Source organism: Brassica rapa, chromosome A03, assembly GCF_000309985.2.
Source record: "Brassica rapa cultivar Chiifu-401-42 chromosome A03, CAAS_Brap_v3.01, whole genome shotgun sequence".
Classification (NCBI taxonomy): Eukaryota; Viridiplantae; Streptophyta; class Magnoliopsida; order Brassicales; family Brassicaceae; genus Brassica; species Brassica rapa.
In genome coordinates this window covers 14,418,541-14,439,216 of record NC_024797.2, presented here as the reverse complement: position 1 = coordinate 14,439,216, position 20,676 = coordinate 14,418,541, and the positions used below count along the sequence as shown (strand labels likewise).

Here is a 20,676-nt window from a genome sequence, read left to right as displayed (position 1 = left end):
AATAAAAACATTTATAATTTTTCTTATATGTTATATTTTGAATTTTTCAAAACGTCTATAAATTATTAGAAATTTGAAGATCCCCACTCTGAAAATTTTGTGATCAATAGATTATTTTTTATCATAATAAGTTACAAATGATCATAAAATTGTATTAATATGAACTTTTATTTAATATTATAAGAAGATACACATTATTTTAAAACCATATGAGTAAAAAATATCATTTAATAATAAAACATATATATTTATATATATATATTATACTATATACCATAAGATTACATAAATATTTTAATATTAAAACTTTCAATGAATTTTCAAAAAAATTTATAAATTATAAACTTATTAAAGATTTCACATTGAAAATTTTGTTATCGATGATTTAAATATTCAGTTATAAAATGATATGAATGATCATAGAACTGTATGATTATAAATTCTCATTTAATAAATGACTATATAAAATATACTATTCTTAGAAAAATAGGTTGGTCCATCTTGACTTACATTATATTTTTTATTAAACTAACTATCGAATTGATAAATAATCTACCAAATTTTTTTTTGCACTTTCCTTAATTAGAAGCTACGAAATTACCTAATATGATTAACGTATATATGAAAATTAATTATTATGAATAATAAATATTTGATAACAATTTTGGTATCTTAGTTCTTTTTTTTAATTTTATATTATTGAAAGATATTAAAAAATCACATTAAATATATAATAAAAACATTTATATTTTTTCTTATATGTTATATTTGAATTTTTCAAAACGTTTATATATTATTAGAAATTTGAATATTCCCACTCTGAAAATTTTGTGATCAATAGATTATTTTTTTGTTATAATAAGTTACAAATGATCATAAAATATAACGCATATGAATTTTTATTTAATAAATATTCAAACTAAATAATATATATATATATATATAAACACTAATGATTTAAAGCAATAAGATTGGCTGATCAATTTAGTCGTCCAGTTGAAATCTTTCAAAAGTATGTGAAAGACTAAAGTCAAAGTAAATATGGATTTAGAATAGTAGTTATATTTTACTAACCAAATACCGAAAAAAACCGAACCGAACCGAAACCAACCCGATATTCGGATTGAACACCCGTAATCCAAATGAAGCCAAACTATTGTTTCATTCTCCAAAATATAATAAAAATAATAACTTAATCCCGCGCAAGGCGCGGGTCTTATCCTAGTTCCCTTTATTATATTAGGACAATCTATGCATTTTTTGTTGGTCTAAACAAAACAATTATTCCTTTATTTTATTTTTAACAACTTGTTCCCCTTCCCCCATTTTTCATTTCGAGAAGAAATAGAAATTTATCACCAAAAACCAATAAATGGGCCGAAGCCCGCATCAATTTAGGCCTCCGCTAATAATAATTCACGTCGGTCTTAATTCATGAAGCTGACAAAAATACCCTTATATTTTGCGAGCAAATAACGAAACTAGCCTCTCTCTCCCTCTGTTTCTTAGCCGCCTAAAGTTACCTCCAATCCTATACTTTGGGTTCGGTCTTCTTCTCAATTAATAACTTCTCACAATTCTCAAAAAATAAAATAAAAGGACTCAATCCGAATTGCGCCTTTTCCGTTCCCATTTGCTCTGTCAAAATCAACCTCAAACGCAAAATCTGGGAAGGTCCGTTTCATCTTCTTCCTCTTTGCCTTTTTATTCGGATTCTTGTTCAAAATCTCGTTATCACCAGCTCCTTGTTTCAGCCTCTATTATAAATCCAGAAATATCGGAATATATAGGCTTGCTTGCTTGCTTTTGATCAGCACTCGCATCCCTTAAAAGTTAGGGTTTTTAATTTTATTGTTCCTTTTGTTAATCCTTAAAAAAAAACAGAAACTTTTTTAATTTGCAGAATTGATCTCATAAATTCACTGATGGGTTCCAAAATCGTCTTTCGATCTCTCACCGAGTTATTCCCTCAGGTAAACAAAAAAAGGTCTCATCTTTTTTTAATCTCATTTTGATGATTCTACTATGCTATGATCGATCAAGTTAATCTAATGTGATTGATGCAGATTGATGCTAGGATTTTGAAAGCTGTTGCTATTGAGCACCCTAAAGACGCTGATCTTGCTGCTGCTGTTGTTATCTCTGAGATTGTTCCCAAGTTTTTCCCTGATGATGAGCACAACAAGACACCAGCATTGAAGGTCGAAGGTACTTGTTTCTTTTCTATTACTAAGATTCATAGACGTTTATGTTCTGTCCATCTGGACTCTTTTTAATTATCATGCTGATGAATATGACTGTTGTAAATGCAGTAGGACGTGATATACCAAACGGTGGTTCAGAGACGGGTGCCTCTTCTTCAGGGACTATCCCTCTTGCTCTTGATGGAACAAGGTCCCCTGTTACTGAGTTGCTTTCTACTGAGGACCGGTTAACAAATGGTGATCTTGATATTCAGAGCAAATCAATGATCGGATCGGATGAGTCTAGAGTGGTTTCCTCAGCACATGCCGGAATCAAACTGACTAGCGATTGTTGGGAAGGTATTGATTTTCATTTTACAGGTAATCAAGCAGAGTCAAGCACAAGCTCAGTTTCAAAACGTGTTGTGCATAAACCTGCAGCAGACAATTCGGAATCTACACTGAATTCATCAGAGCGTTCAGATGATGTGAGAGAGGCTGCAAGTGGTTCATTGACTGGTGAAAACAGTGATGCAGAGTTGAGTGGCTCAGTTCTTGTGGAAGAGACTTCGAAGGGTTCCTTGGCAGTTGAAAGTGGTGATCCAGAGCTGGCTGGTGCTTTTAGCTCTAGTGTTAGCAGATCAACTCAGGGATGCAAAATCGATCACCTCGAACAGATCATTGAAGATGCCAAAAGTAACAAGGTATGTTTTGGTATTGTGTTTCCTTGACGAAATTATGTAATATCGTTTCTTATTTGTATTTTGTTATTGTGTAGAAAACTTTGTTCATTGTGATGGAATCGATTATGAATCTGATGAGAGAAGTTGAGCTTCAAGAGAAGGATGCAGAAAAGGTGAAGGAAGACGCTACTAAAGGAGGCTTTGATACCCTTAAAAAGGTTGAGGACCTGAAGAAGATCCTGGCACATGCCAAGGAGGGGAACGACATGGTAACTTCATTTAGCTGATAAGCGTTTGCTAATGTGTTTACACTTTTATTGGGGAATTAATCATTTTTAATGTACACAGGATGCTGGAGAAGTTTATGGGGAGAGGTCAGTTTTAGCCACTGAAGTTAATGAGCTTGAGAATCGCTTGCTCAGCTTATCAGAAGAACGTGACAAGTCTCTTTCTGTTCTTGATGAGGTCCGTACAAGTCATACCCTTTATGTTATCCTAATATTCCTTGCTTGATGACTTAGCTGGTTGTTTGTTTTCTACTTGTAGATGCGTGGAGTTCTCGAAATGAGACTAGCGGCAGCCCTGGAGATTAAAAATGCTGCTGAGAAAGAGATCCAAGAGAAAGAAGGTTCTGCACGAAAGGCACTTGCTGAGCAAGAAGCAATCATGGACAAAGTTGTCCAAGAATCGAAGCTTCTACAGAAGGAGGCTGAGGAAAACTCCAAGGTAACATCAGTACCTTTTGGATTGATAGAATGATTTTTAAGTCACAACTTCTTATAACATATCTTGTTATGTGTCTGCAGCTGCGAGAGTTCCTTATGGATCGTGGTCGGATAGTTGATTCTCTACAGTAAGTCCTCTTTACTCATCACTAATAATTTCGTTCATTGTCTTGTGAAGCATCAGGATGCGAAAGTATATATATAGATAAATGTTGATACATATTATGGTGAGTCTTGTCTGCTTATTTGTCTTGGCTCTTCCTTTTGAACAGAGGAGAAATCTATGTGATCTGTAAAGACATCCGGCTCTTGAAAGAGAAGTTCGACAATGGAGTGCCGTTGAGCCAATCAATCACCTCAAGCCAGACAAGCTGTAAACTAGCTTCTTCAGTATCATCCATGAAGAGCTTGTTGCTTGAGAAGCCTCTTGATCTATCTTATGAAGCACCTGAAGCCTCAGGAAACAACAACAAGAGCGCAGAAGCTTCAGTTAACGAGGGGAAAGAGAACGAACGTAAGGAGCTCCTGGAAGATGGCTGGGACATCTTTGACAAAGAAATAGAGCTCTAAATGAGACTTTGGGTTCTACATAGAAGAAGATTCAGTCTCTTTATAGAAATAAACTGGTGTTAAGAATAAAAGAGATGTGAAAGGGGTTTTGGGTTCTACATTTATTATATCCACTTTGCAGAGCAAAACTATAACGTGAAATAAGGAACAAGAACAGCTTAATTTTTCTTGTGCATATTATCTGTTATTTTCTGTTAAAAGCTTCATCCTGAACTTCTCATCATTCATTTATCCATAATTTTATTAATATATAATATTGTGAAATACCTTGGATATAAATATAAATATAAATATATTTTGTTTTAAAAAATCACCTAAAATAAATTAAAATCACGTTTATTGAAAATTAAAAGACTTTCTTTGGGTAAGGTTTAAAGTTTAGTATTTGCTCTTTTTTATTAATTTATATTATTTTGTTATAAATTTTTCTGTGTTATCTAAGAGATTTGCTCTATAATATTTTATATTATAATATATCTGTTGGGATGATTATCTCATCTTTTGTATGATTATATCATTTTATCTCAACCGAACGTGTTTACAAATTTTAACTACAGAGGAAATCCGAGGATAGTTATTTGCTTTTGTTAAGCCCTAAAGGAATTGCTTTTTTAACATAAACATAGCTTGAGACTTACGTTGTTAGTTTATACGATCTTCATATCTTATTCTCATTACCCTAAGTTGAAATACCTTAAATATAAATATAATATATTTTGTTTTAAAAAATCACAAAACAAATTAAAAGACTTTCTTTGGGTAAGGTTAAAAGTATTATTTAGTACTTAGAGAGTAAAATTAGGGTAGAGTAATTTAAATCATTTTACCATTTAGTGAATCTTATTTAGGATTTTTTTTTCTCTTGTATATTATTTTGTTTTTAAAAAAATTGTGATATTTAAGAGATTTGCTCTATAATATTTTATATTATATTATCTGTTTGGATGATTATCTCATCTTTTGTATGATTATATCATTTTATCACACAACCAAACGTGTTTACAAGTTTTAACGACAGGGTAAATCCGAGGATAATTACTTGATTTTGTTAAGCCCTAAAGGAATTGGACTATAGGGATAATTTGCTTTTTAACATAAACATAGCTTGAGACTTACGTTGTTAGTTTATACGATCTTCATATCTTATTCTCATTACCCTAAGTTGAGCAGTCTATAATGGCGTCTTTGATGTTTACTGTTTCGACGTCTCCTCTCCTCCATCCTAGCATCCGCAACAATGCTTTCATGCCCCGCAGATGCATCGGCCACATTCGTTTACACACCACTCCATCTATACGTGGCTGCACTCTCTCCATTCGCTCCTCTTCTTCTCCGGATGCTGGATTTACCTGTATTGATGGAAAGAAAGAGGGAAAAAGTATTAGTGATGAAATCAAAATCGAAGTTTCAAGAATGGATGCATCAATCCATGTGGTCCCTGGATTAGCTGTAATACTTGTTGGGGATAGCCAAGATTCCGCAAGTTATGTAAGCAACAAAAAGAAAGCTTGTGGATCTGCTGGGATTAAATCGGTTGATGTTTGTCTACCTGAACATTCCTCAGAGGAAGATGTGTTGAAACATATCTTAAGCTTCAACAATGATCCTTCTATCCATGGAATCCTTGTTCAGTTGCCTCTACCATCGGTAATACATTTTCTCTCACTCTTAAGTCTTTATCTTCATCATATTTATTACTAATAGCAATGCTATGTATATGCAGCATTTGAATGAAGCAAACATATTGAATGTGATTAAAAAAGAGAAAGACGTTGATGGATTTCACCCATTTAATATGGGACTTCTTGCCATGCGGGGACGTGAACCCGATTTTGTTCCGTGTACTCCAAAGGGATGCATCGAGTTATTGCACAGATACAACGTTGAGATCGAAGGAAAAAGAGCTGTTGTTATCGGAAGGAGTAACATTGTTGGTATGCCAGTTGCTCACTTACTGCAGGTAATTAAGATGATGCATAATATTGGTATTGTTATTGTTATTGTTTTCATTTGGATATTTGATAATTAATTTGTTACATTTTTTTTTGGTAAATTGTGTAGAATGAGGATGCAACTGTTACCACTATCCATTCAAAAACCAAGAACCCTGAAGAAATCGCACGGGAAGCTGATATCCTAATCGCAGCGGCTGGGCAACCAAACATGGTTAGAGGAAGCTGGATAAAACCAGGAGCAGTCGTCATTGATGTTGGGATTAATCACATTGAGGTTAGTGAACAAAGCAGTTATACGGTGGCGGTTTAAATCAATGTAGTGTGTGACATTCATATACTATGAACTGCAGGATCTAAATGCTCCACGTGGCCGTCGAGTGGTTGGGGACGTTTGCTATGAGGAGGCTTGCAAAGTTGCATCAGCCATCACACCAGTTCCTGGTGGTGTAGGACCAATGACCATAGCGATGCTTCTATCCAACACTTTAACATCGGCTAAGAGAATCCACGAATTCGAGTGACCTTTGAGGAAGATTGATGGCACTTTTTTTAATTACCAGTTTTGCTCTTTTGGATCCAATAGTTTATCTGGTCTTTTCATAAAATGCACCCCAACAGAGTTTTAGGTGGGATATAAAATTTGTTATTGTTTTACATTTGTTTACTTCTTGTCTATTTGTTTTTGTCATTTGATTCAGAACTAGTTTGAACTGATCCTAAACTTAGATTTTAAATTACACCATTAATAACGATGACTTATTTTTGTTGGTATCTAAAAGAAGGGCCAAAACCTTTTGGCTTGTTTATAGAGTTGACATAGTATCCTACGCCAAACGACAGTAACTAGTAAGCAGCAGCTATCTCGACTGCATTTAGCTCTTGCCTATCTCCAAGGACCTTGAGTGAAATCAGATACGAACCAAAAATACGTTTGTTCTTCACTTTATAGAGCAAAACTTGGATCGTTGAGCTATTCTACACCATTAGTATTGATTTCTTGTTTTCTTCTCTCTTGTTGTACATTTGATTCATTACTTTTTATTTTATTTTTGTTACTCTTATTGGAAGTAGCAAACAAAGCCTTGCTAGTTTGTAATCAAATTACTAATTATCCTTTTATGTTTCTTGCATACATGAGGATTGTTAAGACATTGTCCAGGATGGAATGTTGAATATATCGTACATGTTGATGAATCTCTTAATATTAAGTTTATTTATCAACTTTATGATATAGAGCTGACCAATCACTATTATGAAATCAGTGATGAGAAGCTCAACGACATCGATTTAACCAAGCATAATTTTTTTTTCGATTTTCTAAGGTGACAATGGTAATATTGAAATTGTTTTTAAGACTGATACTAGAATTTTTACAATGGTACTATAACGACACCGTTTTTTTTTTTTGCTTTTTCATGATTTTTATCCTCGGAGGGATGATCGAAGGAGGAACATGAAGCATTATGTTGGACTGTTGGAGGACGGTACAGAACAAATGAGAATGTACTGTTGTATTGTCTTGTTTTACGCCATGTCATCATCTCCTTCCTCGAGACCGTTGGTTGATTCAGCAAAGATGAGAGGTCCACAAAAATCTTCAAACCTAAACATTTTCAAAGGCGCAATTCTCTCTCGTCTTCTCCTCTTCTCCCATGAATCCATTCTCCAACACTCTTTCTCTCCCCAAAACGCCAACCTTTTTTTCCCTTTCTCGCATTCCATTTTCTCGGGAAAATATCTGAGAAAAACATAACCCAATCACCAAGTTTCTCCCATTTTTTGATTTTCTTGATCTTACCAAAGAGATGGCTTCGTTACAAGACATTGGTTTCTCTGCAGCTATAAACCTAATGTCTGCATTTGCGTTCCTCTTTGCGTTTGCTATGCTTAGGCTTCAACCTGTTAACGATAGAGTCTACTTCCCTAAATGGTATCTCAAAGGGATACGAGGAAGCCCCACGCGTTCCAGAGGAGTCATGAACAGATTCGTTAACTTAGATTGGACTACTTACGTCAAGTTTCTTAACTGGATGCCTGCAGCTCTTAGAATGCCTGAGCCTGAGCTTATAGAACACGCAGGGCTTGACTCTGCTGTATACATCCGCATCTACCTTCTTGGGTACGCAACTAGTTTTTAGTATCTGGTCTTTCCTTTTTTTTTTAATTACAGAACACTTTCTATTCAGGTATGAAACATGTTTTAGATGCTCCTTTGGTTTCTCACATGCATTGTCTTGGCTAGGCGTAGGCATTTTTAACTAAACCCGAAATCCGAACCAAACCCAAATCCAAATAGAAAAAACTGAAATCCGATCTGAACCATTATAAGGAAATACTTAAATGGGGCCTTAGAGTTAGATACTTTCGGGTTAAGGTACAATAGAACGAACATCCGAACATCCGAAAATATCCGAAATTAGTCAGTTGGTTTTTCACATGTGTTAAGGTAGTTTAGATAATTTAGAATATTTAGAGATTTTTGTATTTTCTTGTTACCTTCTTGGGTATGTAACTATCCAAGAAAAAAGTTTCTAGTGAGGCTTAGAACGTGATTTAGATGGTTCTTTGGTTTCTCAGATGCATTGTCTTGGTTTGGCATGGAGAGGCTAAGTTTTTGTTCTTTTGTTGAAATGCAGGTTGAAAATGTTTGTCCCTATAACAGTATTTGCTTTTGGAGTATTGGTTCCTGTTAATTGGACTGGAGAAACGTTAGATAAGATCGATGACTTGACATTTAGTAATGTGGATAAATTATCAATATCAAATGTTCCACCAGGATCACCGAGGTATTAGATACATGTCTATATCTGGTTGACTGTTATCGGCAAGTTAAATACAGTTTCATTAACATATATATATTCACATTAAAAAAAGGATTTGATTTCCATTGAAGTATTATCAATTTTTTTGTGTATTTTATCATCTAGGACGGCTAAAGTTTATTGGTTGCAGGTTTTGGGCACATTTAAGTATGACATACGTTTTCTCAATATGGGCTTGTTACGTGTTATATATGGAGTACAAGACTGTGGCTACTATGAGACTGAGACATTTAGCATCTGAAACTCGTCGTCCTGATCAACTCACCGTGAGTTATTCCATCTTTTTATCTATCTGTTATGCTCTTTTTGCTTTGTTCTTTATAGTATTGGCATTTATGTTTTTGTAGGTACTTGTGAGAAATGTTCCTCCAGATCCAGATGAATCAGTTAACGAGCATGTTGAGCACTTCTTCTGTGTAAATCATCCAGATCATTATCTTTGTCATCAGGTAATGTTTCTTTAGCTGGCTGAGATTTATAACCATTTTGTAATTCATTAGTTGACAATTGACATAGAGGTTAAAGAAACTATGTCATGCATGTTCTTAGGTAGTGTACAATGCAAATGACCTTGCAAAAGTAGTAGCACAGAGAAAAGCCATGCAAAATTGGGTGACTTATTACGAGAACAAATACGAGAGGAAGCCATCAAGTAGACCAACAACAAAGGTACTCTCTGACTCTTGCAAGCCTCTTTTGACCACAGTGATTTAGTTATTTAGTTTATTATATAGACAGGTTACGGAGGTTTTTGGGGAACTACAGTAGATGCAATAGACTTCTATACTTCCAAGCTACAAAATCTAGCCGAGCAAGTATGTACACTCACATTTACTAAACATTTTCATGTTAATCATAACCTTATCAGGTGCATTTGTAAATGGTTTACAGGAGGCTGTAGAAAGAGAAAAGATCATGAACGATCCAATGGCTATAGTTCCAGCAGCATTTGTTTCTTTCAGATCACGGTGGGGAACAGCTGTTTGTGCTCAGACACAACAATGTCATAACCCCACAATATGGTTGACAGAATGGGCTCCTGAACCAAGAGATGTGTTCTGGGATAATCTTGCTATTCCATATGTTGAGCTCTCAATAAGAAGACTGCTCACAACCATTGCACTCTTCTTTCTTATTTTCTGCTTCATGATTCCTATAGCTTTCGTTCAGTCTCTTGCCAATCTTGAAGGAATCCAAAAAGTTCTCCCTTTCTTGAAGCCCCTTATAGAGATGTAAGTCATTCAGTTATCCACTTATTAGTACATTTTCACTTATTCTGTTCACCTTTTTGTTCATTTTCAGGAAGACTGTAAAGTCTGTAATCCAAGGGTTTCTTCCAGGAATAGCCTTGAAGATCTTTCTCATCATACTTCCAACTCTTCTGATGACTATGTCTCAGATTGAAGGATATACATCACTTTCTTATTTAGATAGAAGATCAGCAGAGAAGTACTTCTGGTTCATTATTGTCAATGTCTTTCTTGGAAGTATCATTACAGGGACAGCGTTTCAGCAGCTTAAATCTTTCCTTGAGCAACCACCAACAGAGTAAGTACTTAGAAATGTTCATGAATTGTAAGACATAAAACTAGCCATGCCGGTTTATTCGGGTCGGGTAGTTTCGGTCTTGGGTAGTTAGGTTTGGTTTTTGGTTAGTTTCGGTTTTAATTTTATTTCCGAAATAACTGATTTGCTTGGTTTCAGTTAGAATTCAGTATAATTTTCAAAAAGATAAATGTGTTAGTTTGGTCAATTCAGTTCGGTTATTTTGGCTAGTTTTGGATAATTCGGTTTTCTTCTCAACATCGAAAACTGAAACCGAACCGAGAACCGCATTTTCAAAATCCAACCAAACTCAAAATTGTAACCGAATTAAAAACCAAAAAAATTGGTTTGGTTCGGCTGGTTTGGTTCAGACAAAATCCGCATGCCTACATAAAACATTGATGTCTACCTTTTTCTCGTTTTACTTCAGGATTCCTAAAACAGTTGGTGTTTCAATCCCAATGAAAGCCACATTCTTCATCACATATATCATGGTTGATGGTTGGGCTGGCATTGCAGCTGAGATACTCAGACTTGTTCCATTAGTTGTTTTTCATCTGAAAAATGCTTTTTTGGTCAAGACTGAACAAGACAGGCAGCAAGCAATGGATCCAGGTCATTTGGACTTTGCAACATCTGAGCCTAGGATTCAGTTTTATTTCTTGCTAGGTCTTGTATATGCTGCTGTTGCTCCCATCCTTCTTCCATTCATTATCGTCTTCTTCGCCTTCTCCTATGTTGTGTTCCGGCATCAGGTACCTTAAAATCTAGAGAGTAATTTTATTAACTATGCGCCTGAGACTGTATACTTAAAGCTCTTTGTTCTTTCTCTTTTGTTGCAAGGTTATTAATGTTTATGATCAGAAATATGAGAGTGGTGCAAGATACTGGCCAGACGTGCATAGACGATTGACCATATGTTTAATAATATCACAGCTTCTGATGATGGGTTTGCTCAGTACAAAGAAACTAGCTAAAGTAACAGTTCTGCTACTCCCTCAGCCTATCTTGACCATCTGGTTTTACAGATACTGTGCAGGACGGTTTGAATCAGCCTTCTCAAGATTCCCTTTGCAGGTGATAAGTCAAGGCTCTTGAGACAATAGCTGTCCTAAAGATATATATGTAACTGCTTAAACTGATTTATTTTTGTATTAACAGGAAGCAATGGTGAAGGATACACTAGAAAAAGCGACAGAACCAAACTTAAACCTCAAGGAATATCTGAAAGACGCTTACGTGCATCCGGTTTTCAAAGGCAAGGACCTTGACCGACCACGAGTAGTAGATGAAGAAGAGAGCAATCCTCTTGTACCAACAAGAAGGACTTCTCAAGCCACGACCAGATACAACTCAGAAGCTAGTAGCACTACGAACACTCCTGTAGCCAACAAGCATAGTGGCTCTCCTGGAACAATGTAACGCGCTCCTGTTGTGTCTCTTGTTGATATTGTAACAGTTTTAAATTTTGTTTGATGATATGTTTAGGAAGTTTGGTCATTTGGATATATAATTGTTGTTTCATTACATTAATTAAATTCTCAAGACCTTTGCTTGTTGTGTACTAATAGCCAGCTTTATCAAAGATTCTAACTTTGCCTACAATTAAGTTACAAATCCTTTAATTAAGTAGTCAAAAGGGTGGTAAACCAAAGTATTGCCGCATTTTTAAGAAAAGAAAATTTGACAAATTCATACTATATTATTTTTAATTAGTTGACGTTTATGACCGAACACAAATTTTTTTAAAAAGTTATTGTAATAGTAAGTTTTCAGAATAAAAATATCATTAATTATCTTTTGATTAAATTAATATTGAAATAAATTAAAATTATAAACTTTTAAGAAGTTTTACACTGAAAATTGAAAACGCTTTTCAATTTAAAAAATTTAATTAAAATGTTATTAATTCAAAAGCAGATTCTAATTATTAATCGCTTTAAAAATTAAAGAAAATTAATATATTTTAAATGACTTTATTTTTCTTTATTTATTATATTTGGCCAAAAGTTAGATGCATTTTTTAAAATTAACAATGATGTTAAAAATATATTTATGATGTCAAAACAAAAGTATTTTGTGTGTCTTGTGGTCGACATAAATAATAAACTAGCTGGCTGGGTATGTATAATTTGTTTGTTGGTTGAACAAACGTAAGCCGCAAAAAAAATCTAAGTTGAAGCTGTCTTCTTCTCTCACAGCCAAAAAATCGAGAAGATTCTTAAATCTCGTTTCTGCGGCTTAGGTGAGTCGTAGAGATAAGCTTTTCCTTATTTCTTTTCTCCCCGATGGATTCTTAACGAAGAAGAGAAAGAGAGGAGCAGAGTTTTCTTCCAAAGGAATTGAATTTTGGTTTCTCTTCATCAACGAGAAAATGATGAAGTTTTGCTTCATGACTTCAATCCCTGGTGGGCTTGGTATTCCTCACGAGCTCAGTAACACCGAAATCATCAAGGTAACTAGTTGATTTATTGCTTTTATCTTGTTGAATTTGAGAGCTTTGATGATTCAATATATGTGGGTTCGTGTAAAGTTGGTGTCTTTCATCTATACCGTGTTGGATTTGAGAGCTTTGATGATTCAGTTTATATGGGTTTGCGTAAAGTTTGTGTCTTTCATCTGTATCTTGTTGGATTTTGAGAGCTTGAATGATTTAGTCTATCTGGGTTCGTGTAAAGTTGGTGTCTTTCATCTGTATTGTGTTGGGTTTTACATCTTGATTGATTCAATTTATCTGGGTTCATGTAAAGTCTGTGTCTTTCATCTATGTCTTGTTGGATTTGGCAGCTTGAATGATTGAATTTATATGGGTTCGTGTAAAGTTGTCTCTGTCATCTATATCTTGTTGAATTCGACATCTCGAATGATTCAGTTTATATGGGTTTGTGCAAAGTTGGTGTGTCTTTAATATATGTTTGTGTAAAGTTGCTGTCTTGTTGGGTTTTGATAGCTTGAATGATCCACTTTATCTTGTTGTGTTCGAAAGTCTCTTGTTGATTATTGTTCGTTGTCAATGAATGATGCAGAGTAGCCGGTCTTATCTGATGAACCCTGGAGCAAAGCAAGAGATCATACCTGCGAGCTCCTTCAACCTGAATCCAGACCACTTGGAACCATGGAAACCGGTTTCTTCTTTGAACAAATCTAGCCAATTCGTTGAGCTTGACTCAGCCATGATGAAACCTCTTCTCATGGATGTTCATGGTAAGGGTAAAAGCTCATTTGCTTCTAGTACTCTCAAATTGGTTAATAGCTTTTCTTGTTATTTATATAAACTTTCTTTGTGGTTGGGTACAGACAAGGCACCAGAGTCTCTGGTTCTGAGCTTTGGAATTGCCGAGAAGTACGCGAGACAAGAGAAAGTGATGGAGTTTCTTCTCTCTCGGTCAGAGGAATTCAAGGAAAGAGGGTTTGATATGTCTATGCTATCTGAATTGATGGAGGTAGAGGCTATGAAATCAAGTTCTCAGCTGCTTCCATACGGTGCTTCCTCTGTTCTTTACTTGAATCAAGATTTAGAGAAACCGGTTTTGGATCTCGTTAGGGATATGATGGAGAATCCAGACTTCTCTCTGAATTCGAATGGTCGCCTTCTGTTTAATGCTGAGTTGAATGATGTACTTTCAATCGCTTCTGAGTTCAATTTGTCAAGAGATTCAACAAAATGGAGACAGCTCTCACCTCTTATCCCACACTTTCAGAGGTAATAGATCATCACACAGTTTATACTTCCATGTTGTGTGTGATTCTGTTCTTGTGTTTAATAAGGATTGTGCTGTCTCATGCAAGCAGGTTTGACAGTGAAGTATTAACACCGGTTACAGTATTAGCTCCTTTGAAGAGGTAAAATCTAGTACTTATGGATGTTTTTATTAAAAGCACAAGAACTAAAAAAACTTACATAAAAAATAATAATATTATTAATAATATAAATTGAAAATGAGTTAGTCAATCATAAATAATGTAGTAAAATATTATTGGCCAACTAATTTTCAATAAAGTTAAAGTTATAAAAAAAAGGCAAAACATCTTATATTATGGAAATTATTATGGAAATGGAACGCATGGATTATCATTTTTACTTGCTTTCATATCATTTTACCTTTTGTGTAATAGTGTTACTCATATTTTAACAATGGTTTCTTTTGATTCCAACAGTCCCGAGAAAACCAGGCTCAAGCCTTCACCAAAGAAACAAAACACAAAGCGGAAAGCTAAAGAGAGAGACCTCTACAAAAGAAACCATCTCCACGCCTACGAGAGCCTTCTGTCATTAATGATAGGCAATGATCATCAAAACAAACAGACTACAATACTCACTTTACAGAGATCATGCGGAGAGCTCTCAGAGCTTCTCACTCAGTTCTCTATCACCGCTGCTGGAACCGGAATGGCTGTGCTCTTCTCAGTGGTGTGTAGCATTGCTTCAAGGCGTGTGCCCTTTTGCGCAAACAAGTTTTTCGACACTGGACTTGGTTTCAGTTTGGTGATACTGTCTTGGGCTGTGAATAGACTGAGGGAGGTGATTGTTCATGTCAATAGGAAAGCAAACAAGCCTTGCTCAAGTTTGAAGGGTGATGAAATCATGAACAATGTGGAGAGGAGCATCAAGGAGGTTTACTTCAGAGCTGCTACTGTACTCGCTGTGTTTGCACTTAGGTTTGCATGTTGAGGACTCAGGAGTGAAAGGTTTCAGAATCTTGATTTTACTACTCAGTGGAAAGCTTTTAAGGTCGTTTGTAAATGACTAAAACTTGTTTGGTACTTGAGCATATAAATGTGAAGATGGTATTGTTGGTTGTAGAACCTAAGCTAAGAGGTCTAAGAATTTTGCAGAATGAAATAATGTTTTGTAAGAATCTCTTCCATTTGTTTGATGAGCAAGATCTCATCATTAATTGTTTTCCTGGATACGCTATAAAATTTTGGAATAATTCAAAATCAAATTGCAGAAAGTGAGGAAGTTGCTCTTTTATAGTCTTGACAGAGTAAAAAAATTGGTTTTTGAGTGTTTAAAAAACTGGTTTAGGCATCCGCATAATCAATTATCTTCTAATTATCGCTTAGCGACTTGTTGAACATTGATGAACACACTAGAAAGATTTGGAATCACTCAAAATCCAATCGCTAGAAACAATGCAGAAAGTGCGAATTTAAAGAGACTATTTTATAGTTTTTTCAGAGTAGAAGCAACAAATCAAGAGTTGGAAACTTAAATTATGTTTCTCTCTGTTATTTGATATAGTTGAAATCTCAAAGCAGCATAACAAAAAGAAGAAAAAAAATCACATCATTGATGCCTTTTGAGAAGTCTTCAAGTCATCACTTTTGATACAACACCAGCTCCAACTGTTCTACCTCCTTCCCTCAGGGCAAATCTTTGACCTGTTTCACAATAGTGCAAAAAAAATGTTAGCAAGTCAGAAACTAAAATTGTTGAATCACAAAAAGGTAGAGTGACTGATAGATTCTTGACCTATTTCGAGTGGGACAGGCATGATAAGCTCGAAAACAGCAGTGACATTGTCACCAGGCATAACCATCTTCACGTCGTCTGGTAACTCTACTCTCCCAGTGATATCTGCAGTCCTCAAATAGAACTGAGGCCTGTAGTTGGAGAGAAAAGCAGTGTGACGTCCACCTTCGTCCTTTGTAAGCACATAGATCTCCGCTTCAAATTTCTTGTATGTCTTGCATGAACCAGGCTTAGCAATCACCTAACAGAGAGAGAGAGAAAAGCATCAGTAAAGTTGGCTTTGCTATCATTATAAGGATGCTTAAAGCTTACCATTCCACGCTGAATGTCTTCTCTCTTGAGCCCACGCAGAAGAAGTCCAACATTGTCACCAGCCTAACATAATGGAATCCAAAGTTAAATTAATCACAAGTATCATTAGTCTTTGTAGTCTCTCAGTATTGCCTTTTACCTGTCCATTATCCAAAATCTTCTTGAACATCTCAACCCCAGTTACAGTAGATTTCATTGGAGGTCCCTGAAAATCAAATCAAGAACATGCTCAGTTACAATAGCTTTCAGTAATCAATCACCACTTTGGCTTAATAAAGGCACACTCACGTCTTTTAAACCCAATATCTCAACTTCTTCACCAACTTTGATGACTCCTTGCTCAATACGTCCGGTTGCAACAGTTCCACGTCCCTTCAAGATATAGAAAACCATCAGAACTGATTTTTTTAAAACAAATGAACGCCAAGAGTAAGAGATTAGTATACCTGGATTGAGAAAACATCTTCAATAGGCATCAAGAAAGCCTTGTCAAGCACACGAACAGGGTCAGGTATGTACTCATCAACAGCATCCATCAGCTTCAATATAGCTTGCCTTCCAATTTCATCGTTTGTGCCCTGAAGTGCACACAGAGCAGATCCCCGGATGATTGGGATATCATCCCCAGGGAACTTGTAGAAGCTGAGAAGTTCTGGATCAAGACAAAAGTTGATCTCAGATGCTTGAACTTAACTGAAAGGAATAAAATATGTGACACAAAAGATTTACAAACCACGTAGTTCCATCTCTACAAGCTCCAATAGCTCTGGATCATCCACCACATCGACTTTGTTCAAGAAGCACACAAGTGATGGAACACCAACCTGTGGAACATCACAAAATTAATATCTAACCTCATTTTGAGTAACTTCAAGTGTTCAGGATTGTAAGGAAGCGAACCTGACGTGCAAGTAGAATATGTTCCTTGGTCTGAGGCATGGGTCCATCTGGACCTGAAACCACAAGAATCCCACCATCCATTTGTGCAGCTCCAGTAATCATATTCTGAAAAGTTAGCAAAATGAAGCAATGAAGCTCAAGCGTTTATGAAAATATTTCTAATGAAACCCTACTGTGCATGTTACTCCATTAACATGAACTATTAGTACTAGCAAGTATTTTATTCAATTATTTGGTGTATACAAATATCTTAATTGTAAATGTATTTTTTTGGTGTAGAAAGAATCAAAAGATTTTTTGGAATAAATTAAAAGCAAACAATACAATATTTTGTTTATATTTATATAGACTTAATATACATTAAATATTAATTTATGTTTAAAGTTTCTACTTTAATAAGATTAAAATGCATTCCTAGATAATAATCCTTACAGTAGTTATACTTCAAAGCCATGATCACTTAACTGGAGTTACTAGCTTCAAAAATGCATAACATGTAATATACCAAGGAAACTAGTATAGTAAAAATTCTAGACTCTCTCATTATTAGCAACACCTATATGAAGTACAAAGGAATGTAGGCGCCTTACCTTAACATAATCAGCGTGGCCAGGGCAATCAACATGAGCATAGTGACGCTTAGCAGTCTCATACTCCACGTGAGCCTACACAACCAAGTAAAAATACTGCCTTGAAGATACGAAAAACAGAGTGAAAAGAAGATAATATAAACACAAACCGTGGCAATAGTAATTCCTCTCTTCTTCTCCTCAGGAGCTTTATCAATCTCATCAAAGGCAATAGCTTTAGCTTTGCCCTCCTCAGCAAGAACCTAAACAACAAGTAAAGATCCCCATATCAACTTGAAAAAAACGACTTCTCACCATTTATGACAAAATTAAACAAACAAAAAATGAATAAAGGAGAGACCTTTGTGATTGCAGCAGTCAAAGTGGTCTTCCCGTGATCCACATGCCCGATCGTTCCGACATTAACATGAGGTTTACTACAACAACAACAGAGGACAGTTCATGTCGGTACGAATCAACACCAACCAATTCAAAATCAAGAAAAAGGAGCTCACTTTCGTGTAAAGGTGGCCATGGATCTCCACAGGGAAGCTCCGAAGCTTGAGGGAGAGAGATCATCTCCTCCTCCGATCGAGTGAGAGATCGAGGGAGACGAAGAGATGGAACCACCGCAGCGTGAGTAGATCTGAGTAGAGAAGGGAAGTAGACGCTTCGAGGTTGGGTTTCGAAGAGCGACGGAGGCCATTTTGACTTTTTAAGCAAAAGAGAAATGGCTAGAGCCACAGAGAGAGAGAGAGAGAGGAAGAAAGATAAATCGGCTAAACAGGCGAGATGGGGTTTTAGTTGCCTGAGGGTTTCTCTTGAAATGCCCGCCCCGGTTTCTTTTTGACCCGACCCGAGTCAGAATAAGCCCATTTTAGTAGTTCTTAAACTACTATTGGGCCTTAAGTTTCTGTGAAGACAACTTGTTAAAACAAAATCGGAATACCCCCTAAGTGAAACTTTTTGTTATCTCAGGATTAATCACATAATCAACACTTAATCTTCTGGTTCTGATGTAAAAAAGAAACACTTCAATATTATACTTAACCAACCGAGAAAAGGGAAACAGCGAAACCCAATTACAGCGGCTCTGAAATTTAGAGGTTGTAAATGTTTTAAAGGAAAACTAGATTTTTACCCGCCCTTTAAAGGGCGGGTATATTTTTTGTTTTAAAAAAAATAATTTCAAGAAATTTAATTTTTAGATACAACCGCAAAACTATAATCATATTTTAAAATAAGTTTGTGGATACAAAATATTTGTACAAAACCGGTAAAAGCTGCAATAATAATCCAAAATGCTTAAAATACTGGTGATATTTGAAATATTTATTGGGTTTTTAACCAAAGATTTAAACAGAAGTAATTTTATGTTAAATTTAGGTACTTGTTCATGTATTATAAAATTTATATGTCATTTCTTGTTTTTATTTTTGAATTTTGAAAATTATAAGGTATATTTTAGTTTATATAATTTAAACGAATAGTCAAAGCCAAACTAAACCCGTAAAAATATGAACTGAAACAAAATTTATAAATATCTAAATCAGATTTAAATCACTACTTCCAAAAATTCGAAACCTCATTAGACTTAAGCCAAAATCTCATCACATAATTAAATTTTATATCTCATTAATGATAAATATTACAATATCACCAACTTAAAAGATTTAGGAGTCGACTATATATTTAAGTGGATAAAAAATAAGATTGATCATGATTTAATAACATATTTTGCTAATTTGTCGGGATTTTGTCTATTTAAAATATTTGTGTATTTAAATCAGTTTTCTTAAATCCAATTCGGATCTGTGGCTGAACCTATAAACCCAGTGATTCGATATGTAATCCGTTTTGAGTTTCAAGAAATATCCATTAATTAAAAACTTGATAAAATCCGCAAAAACCACAATAACCAGAAGCTGCATGTTGAACCTATGGGTGATCGATATATAATCTAATTTTTTTCTCTAAAATTTAAAATTTAATTTCAATGTTTGAATCAGATATTTAAATAATTATTAATTTTGATATTATTGTATTTTTATTATATGTCGTAATACTAAGTTGTTATAAAAACTGTTTAAATTATATTTTATGTGAAATGAAAATAAATACTTTAAATATTAAAAATTTACTATATTTTTAAACATGGTAATCAGATTCAACATCTAGACTGTGTTTAAAACATTAATTAAACCATATTCTTCTTAAAATAATGTGGCAATATATAACAAAAGAAAATAATAATATTTAATCATCCGTATTTGGTATATACACCAAAAGAAAATAATAATATTTTTTTTTTCGTAACTGTCGACTTGAACAAAATGGTTCCCGAAACATATGGAAAAGTGGAGGTTACAAAATTATTTCATTAGTAAGAAAACATTTATGGTTATAGAATTTGTGTTGTACAATGAATAATTAGGTTCTAAATAATTGGACAAAACATTTATCAATTGGACATGATCCTATTTTAATAGTATTGATTTTAGTAGTTAAAATTAACTTTTTATAATTTAAAAGTCATAAAACTTATACATATTAATTATGGACTAGATGATAACCCGTGCACATGCGCGAGGTGACTTCTTATAATAATGTTTGTTTATTAAATAGTTTTAACATTTTGTAACACTACAGTCTTTATCAATTATAAAATGACGAATATACATGTTGGTTTCTTAAATATATCATCATTGTTGAAGAGTTAACGTATTACATCTCATTTTAATTATTTTTTAAAACTTTATATGCACAAAATAAAATTAAGTTTTGCGGCTGACACAAATCACCAAAACCAAATAGGCAACATCGATTGTATAATGATGAAAGATGATTAGGTTTTTTGTTCTCGATTTGTTTACTATTGACTCTCTATAAGTGAGTTCATTTTCTACCTCTATAAAATTATGATTTCATTCTCGTCT

At 34.6% G+C, this 20,676-nt stretch overlaps 5 protein-coding genes and 1 long non-coding RNA gene across 12 annotated transcripts; 4 read left to right on the top strand and 2 right to left on the bottom strand.

Annotated features, from left to right (window-relative positions):
• Positions 1 to 1,458: 1,458 nt before the first annotated feature.
• Positions 1,459 to 4,381, top strand: LOC103858733 (myosin heavy chain, non-muscle). 4 transcript variants are annotated; one of them, XM_033286161.1, is made up of 10 exons: positions 1,459 to 1,674; positions 1,905 to 1,973; positions 2,067 to 2,208; positions 2,313 to 2,543; positions 2,628 to 2,887; positions 2,962 to 3,135; positions 3,215 to 3,331; positions 3,413 to 3,592; positions 3,673 to 3,719; positions 3,864 to 4,381. In XM_033286161.1, the coding sequence occupies exons 2-10, from the start codon at positions 1,926 to 1,928 to the stop codon at positions 4,159 to 4,161; spliced, it is 1,497 nt and encodes a 498-aa protein (XP_033142052.1). In that variant the 5' UTR covers positions 1,459 to 1,674; positions 1,905 to 1,925; the 3' UTR covers positions 4,162 to 4,381. The 4 variants fall into 4 exon arrangements, with proteins under 4 accessions (XP_033142052.1, XP_033142051.1, XP_009134391.1 ...); XM_033286160.1 differs by having other exon boundaries at positions 2,625 to 2,887; XM_009136143.3 differs by having other exon boundaries at positions 1,491 to 1,674; positions 1,904 to 1,973; positions 2,316 to 2,887.
• On the bottom strand, positions 4,340 to 5,066 carry LOC117132382. The gene is made up of 2 exons (XR_004455959.1): positions 4,855 to 5,066; positions 4,340 to 4,428 (listed from the first exon to the last, which is right to left on the bottom strand). It is a non-coding gene; the product is annotated as an uncharacterized LOC117132382 (long non-coding RNA).
• Positions 5,067 to 5,279: 213 nt separating this feature from the next.
• On the top strand, positions 5,280 to 6,819 carry LOC103858731 (bifunctional protein FolD 4, chloroplastic). The gene is made up of 4 exons (XM_009136141.3): positions 5,280 to 5,808; positions 5,885 to 6,121; positions 6,223 to 6,390; positions 6,467 to 6,819. Exons 1-4 carry the CDS (start codon positions 5,338 to 5,340, stop codon positions 6,635 to 6,637), a joined length of 1,047 nt encoding a protein of 348 aa, XP_009134389.1. The 5' UTR covers positions 5,280 to 5,337; the 3' UTR covers positions 6,638 to 6,819.
• Positions 6,820 to 7,070: 251 nt separating this feature from the next.
• On the top strand, positions 7,071 to 12,403 carry LOC103858730 (CSC1-like protein At4g02900). The gene is made up of 11 exons (XM_009136140.2): positions 7,071 to 8,235; positions 8,753 to 8,902; positions 9,069 to 9,204; positions 9,286 to 9,387; positions 9,488 to 9,607; positions 9,673 to 9,753; positions 9,830 to 10,170; positions 10,241 to 10,486; positions 10,914 to 11,238; positions 11,327 to 11,560; positions 11,645 to 12,403. Exons 1-11 carry the CDS (start codon positions 7,922 to 7,924, stop codon positions 11,903 to 11,905), a joined length of 2,310 nt encoding a protein of 769 aa, XP_009134388.1. The 5' UTR covers positions 7,071 to 7,921; the 3' UTR covers positions 11,906 to 12,403.
• A 231-nt stretch (positions 12,404 to 12,634) lies between these two features.
• Positions 12,635 to 15,339, top strand: LOC103858729. 4 transcript variants are annotated; one of them, XM_018657917.2, is made up of 5 exons: positions 12,635 to 12,938; positions 13,510 to 13,693; positions 13,781 to 14,186; positions 14,273 to 14,326; positions 14,642 to 15,339. In XM_018657917.2, exons 1-5 carry the CDS (start codon positions 12,858 to 12,860, stop codon positions 15,153 to 15,155), a joined length of 1,239 nt encoding a protein of 412 aa, XP_018513433.1. In that variant the 5' UTR covers positions 12,635 to 12,857; the 3' UTR covers positions 15,156 to 15,339. The 4 variants fall into 4 exon arrangements, with proteins under 4 accessions (XP_018513433.1, XP_009134386.1, XP_018513434.1 ...); XM_009136138.3 differs by having other exon boundaries at positions 12,638 to 12,938; positions 13,510 to 13,687; XM_018657918.2 differs by having other exon boundaries at positions 12,639 to 12,938; positions 14,276 to 14,326.
• Positions 15,340 to 15,570: 231 nt separating this feature from the next.
• On the bottom strand, positions 15,571 to 18,533 carry LOC103858728 (elongation factor Tu, mitochondrial). Its single transcript, XM_009136137.3, has 12 exons — positions 18,256 to 18,533; positions 18,102 to 18,177; positions 17,911 to 18,003; positions 17,762 to 17,836; positions 17,172 to 17,276; positions 17,005 to 17,095; positions 16,718 to 16,923; positions 16,560 to 16,643; positions 16,411 to 16,476; positions 16,272 to 16,334; positions 15,960 to 16,200; positions 15,571 to 15,868 (listed from the first exon to the last, which is right to left on the bottom strand). Exons 1-12 carry the CDS (start codon positions 18,444 to 18,446, stop codon positions 15,798 to 15,800), a joined length of 1,362 nt encoding a protein of 453 aa, XP_009134385.1. The 5' UTR covers positions 18,447 to 18,533; the 3' UTR covers positions 15,571 to 15,797.
• Between the last annotated feature and the right edge of the window lie 2,143 nt (positions 18,534 to 20,676).

Coding starts and splice junctions, on each gene's coding strand:
- LOC103858733 (XM_009136142.3), top strand. CDS start 1,926: ATGGGTTCCAAAATCGTCTTTCGATCTCTCACCGAGTTATTCCCTCAG. Junction 2,209..2,312: donor ACCAGCATTGAAGGTCGAAG/GTACTTGTTTCT, acceptor TTGTAAATGCAG/TAGGACGTGATATACCAAAC. Junction 2,888..2,961: donor AAGATGCCAAAAGTAACAAG/GTATGTTTTGGT, acceptor GTTATTGTGTAG/AAAACTTTGTTCATTGTGAT.
- LOC103858731 (XM_009136141.3), top strand. CDS start 5,338: ATGGCGTCTTTGATGTTTACTGTTTCGACGTCTCCTCTCCTCCATCCT. Junction 5,809..5,884: donor TTCAGTTGCCTCTACCATCG/GTAATACATTTT, acceptor ATGTATATGCAG/CATTTGAATGAAGCAAACAT. Junction 6,122..6,222: donor CAGTTGCTCACTTACTGCAG/GTAATTAAGATG, acceptor TAAATTGTGTAG/AATGAGGATGCAACTGTTAC.
- LOC103858730 (XM_009136140.2), top strand. CDS start 7,922: ATGGCTTCGTTACAAGACATTGGTTTCTCTGCAGCTATAAACCTAATG. Junction 8,236..8,752: donor ATCCGCATCTACCTTCTTGG/GTACGCAACTAG, acceptor GTTGAAATGCAG/GTTGAAAATGTTTGTCCCTA. Junction 11,561..11,644: donor TCTCAAGATTCCCTTTGCAG/GTGATAAGTCAA, acceptor TTGTATTAACAG/GAAGCAATGGTGAAGGATAC.
- LOC103858729 (XM_018657917.2), top strand. CDS start 12,858: ATGATGAAGTTTTGCTTCATGACTTCAATCCCTGGTGGGCTTGGTATT. Junction 12,939..13,509: donor GTAACACCGAAATCATCAAG/GTAACTAGTTGA, acceptor TGAATGATGCAG/AGTAGCCGGTCTTATCTGAT. Junction 14,187..14,272: donor CTTATCCCACACTTTCAGAG/GTAATAGATCAT, acceptor GTCTCATGCAAG/CAGGTTTGACAGTGAAGTAT.
- LOC103858728 (XM_009136137.3), bottom strand. CDS start 18,446: ATGGCCTCCGTCGCTCTTCGAAACCCAACCTCGAAGCGTCTACTTCCC. Junction 18,004..18,101: donor TGACTGCTGCAATCACAAAG/GTCTCTCCTTTA, acceptor CTTGTTGTTTAG/GTTCTTGCTGAGGAGGGCAA. Junction 16,477..16,559: donor AGATATTGGGTTTAAAAGAC/GTGAGTGTGCCT, acceptor TTTGATTTTCAG/GGACCTCCAATGAAATCTAC.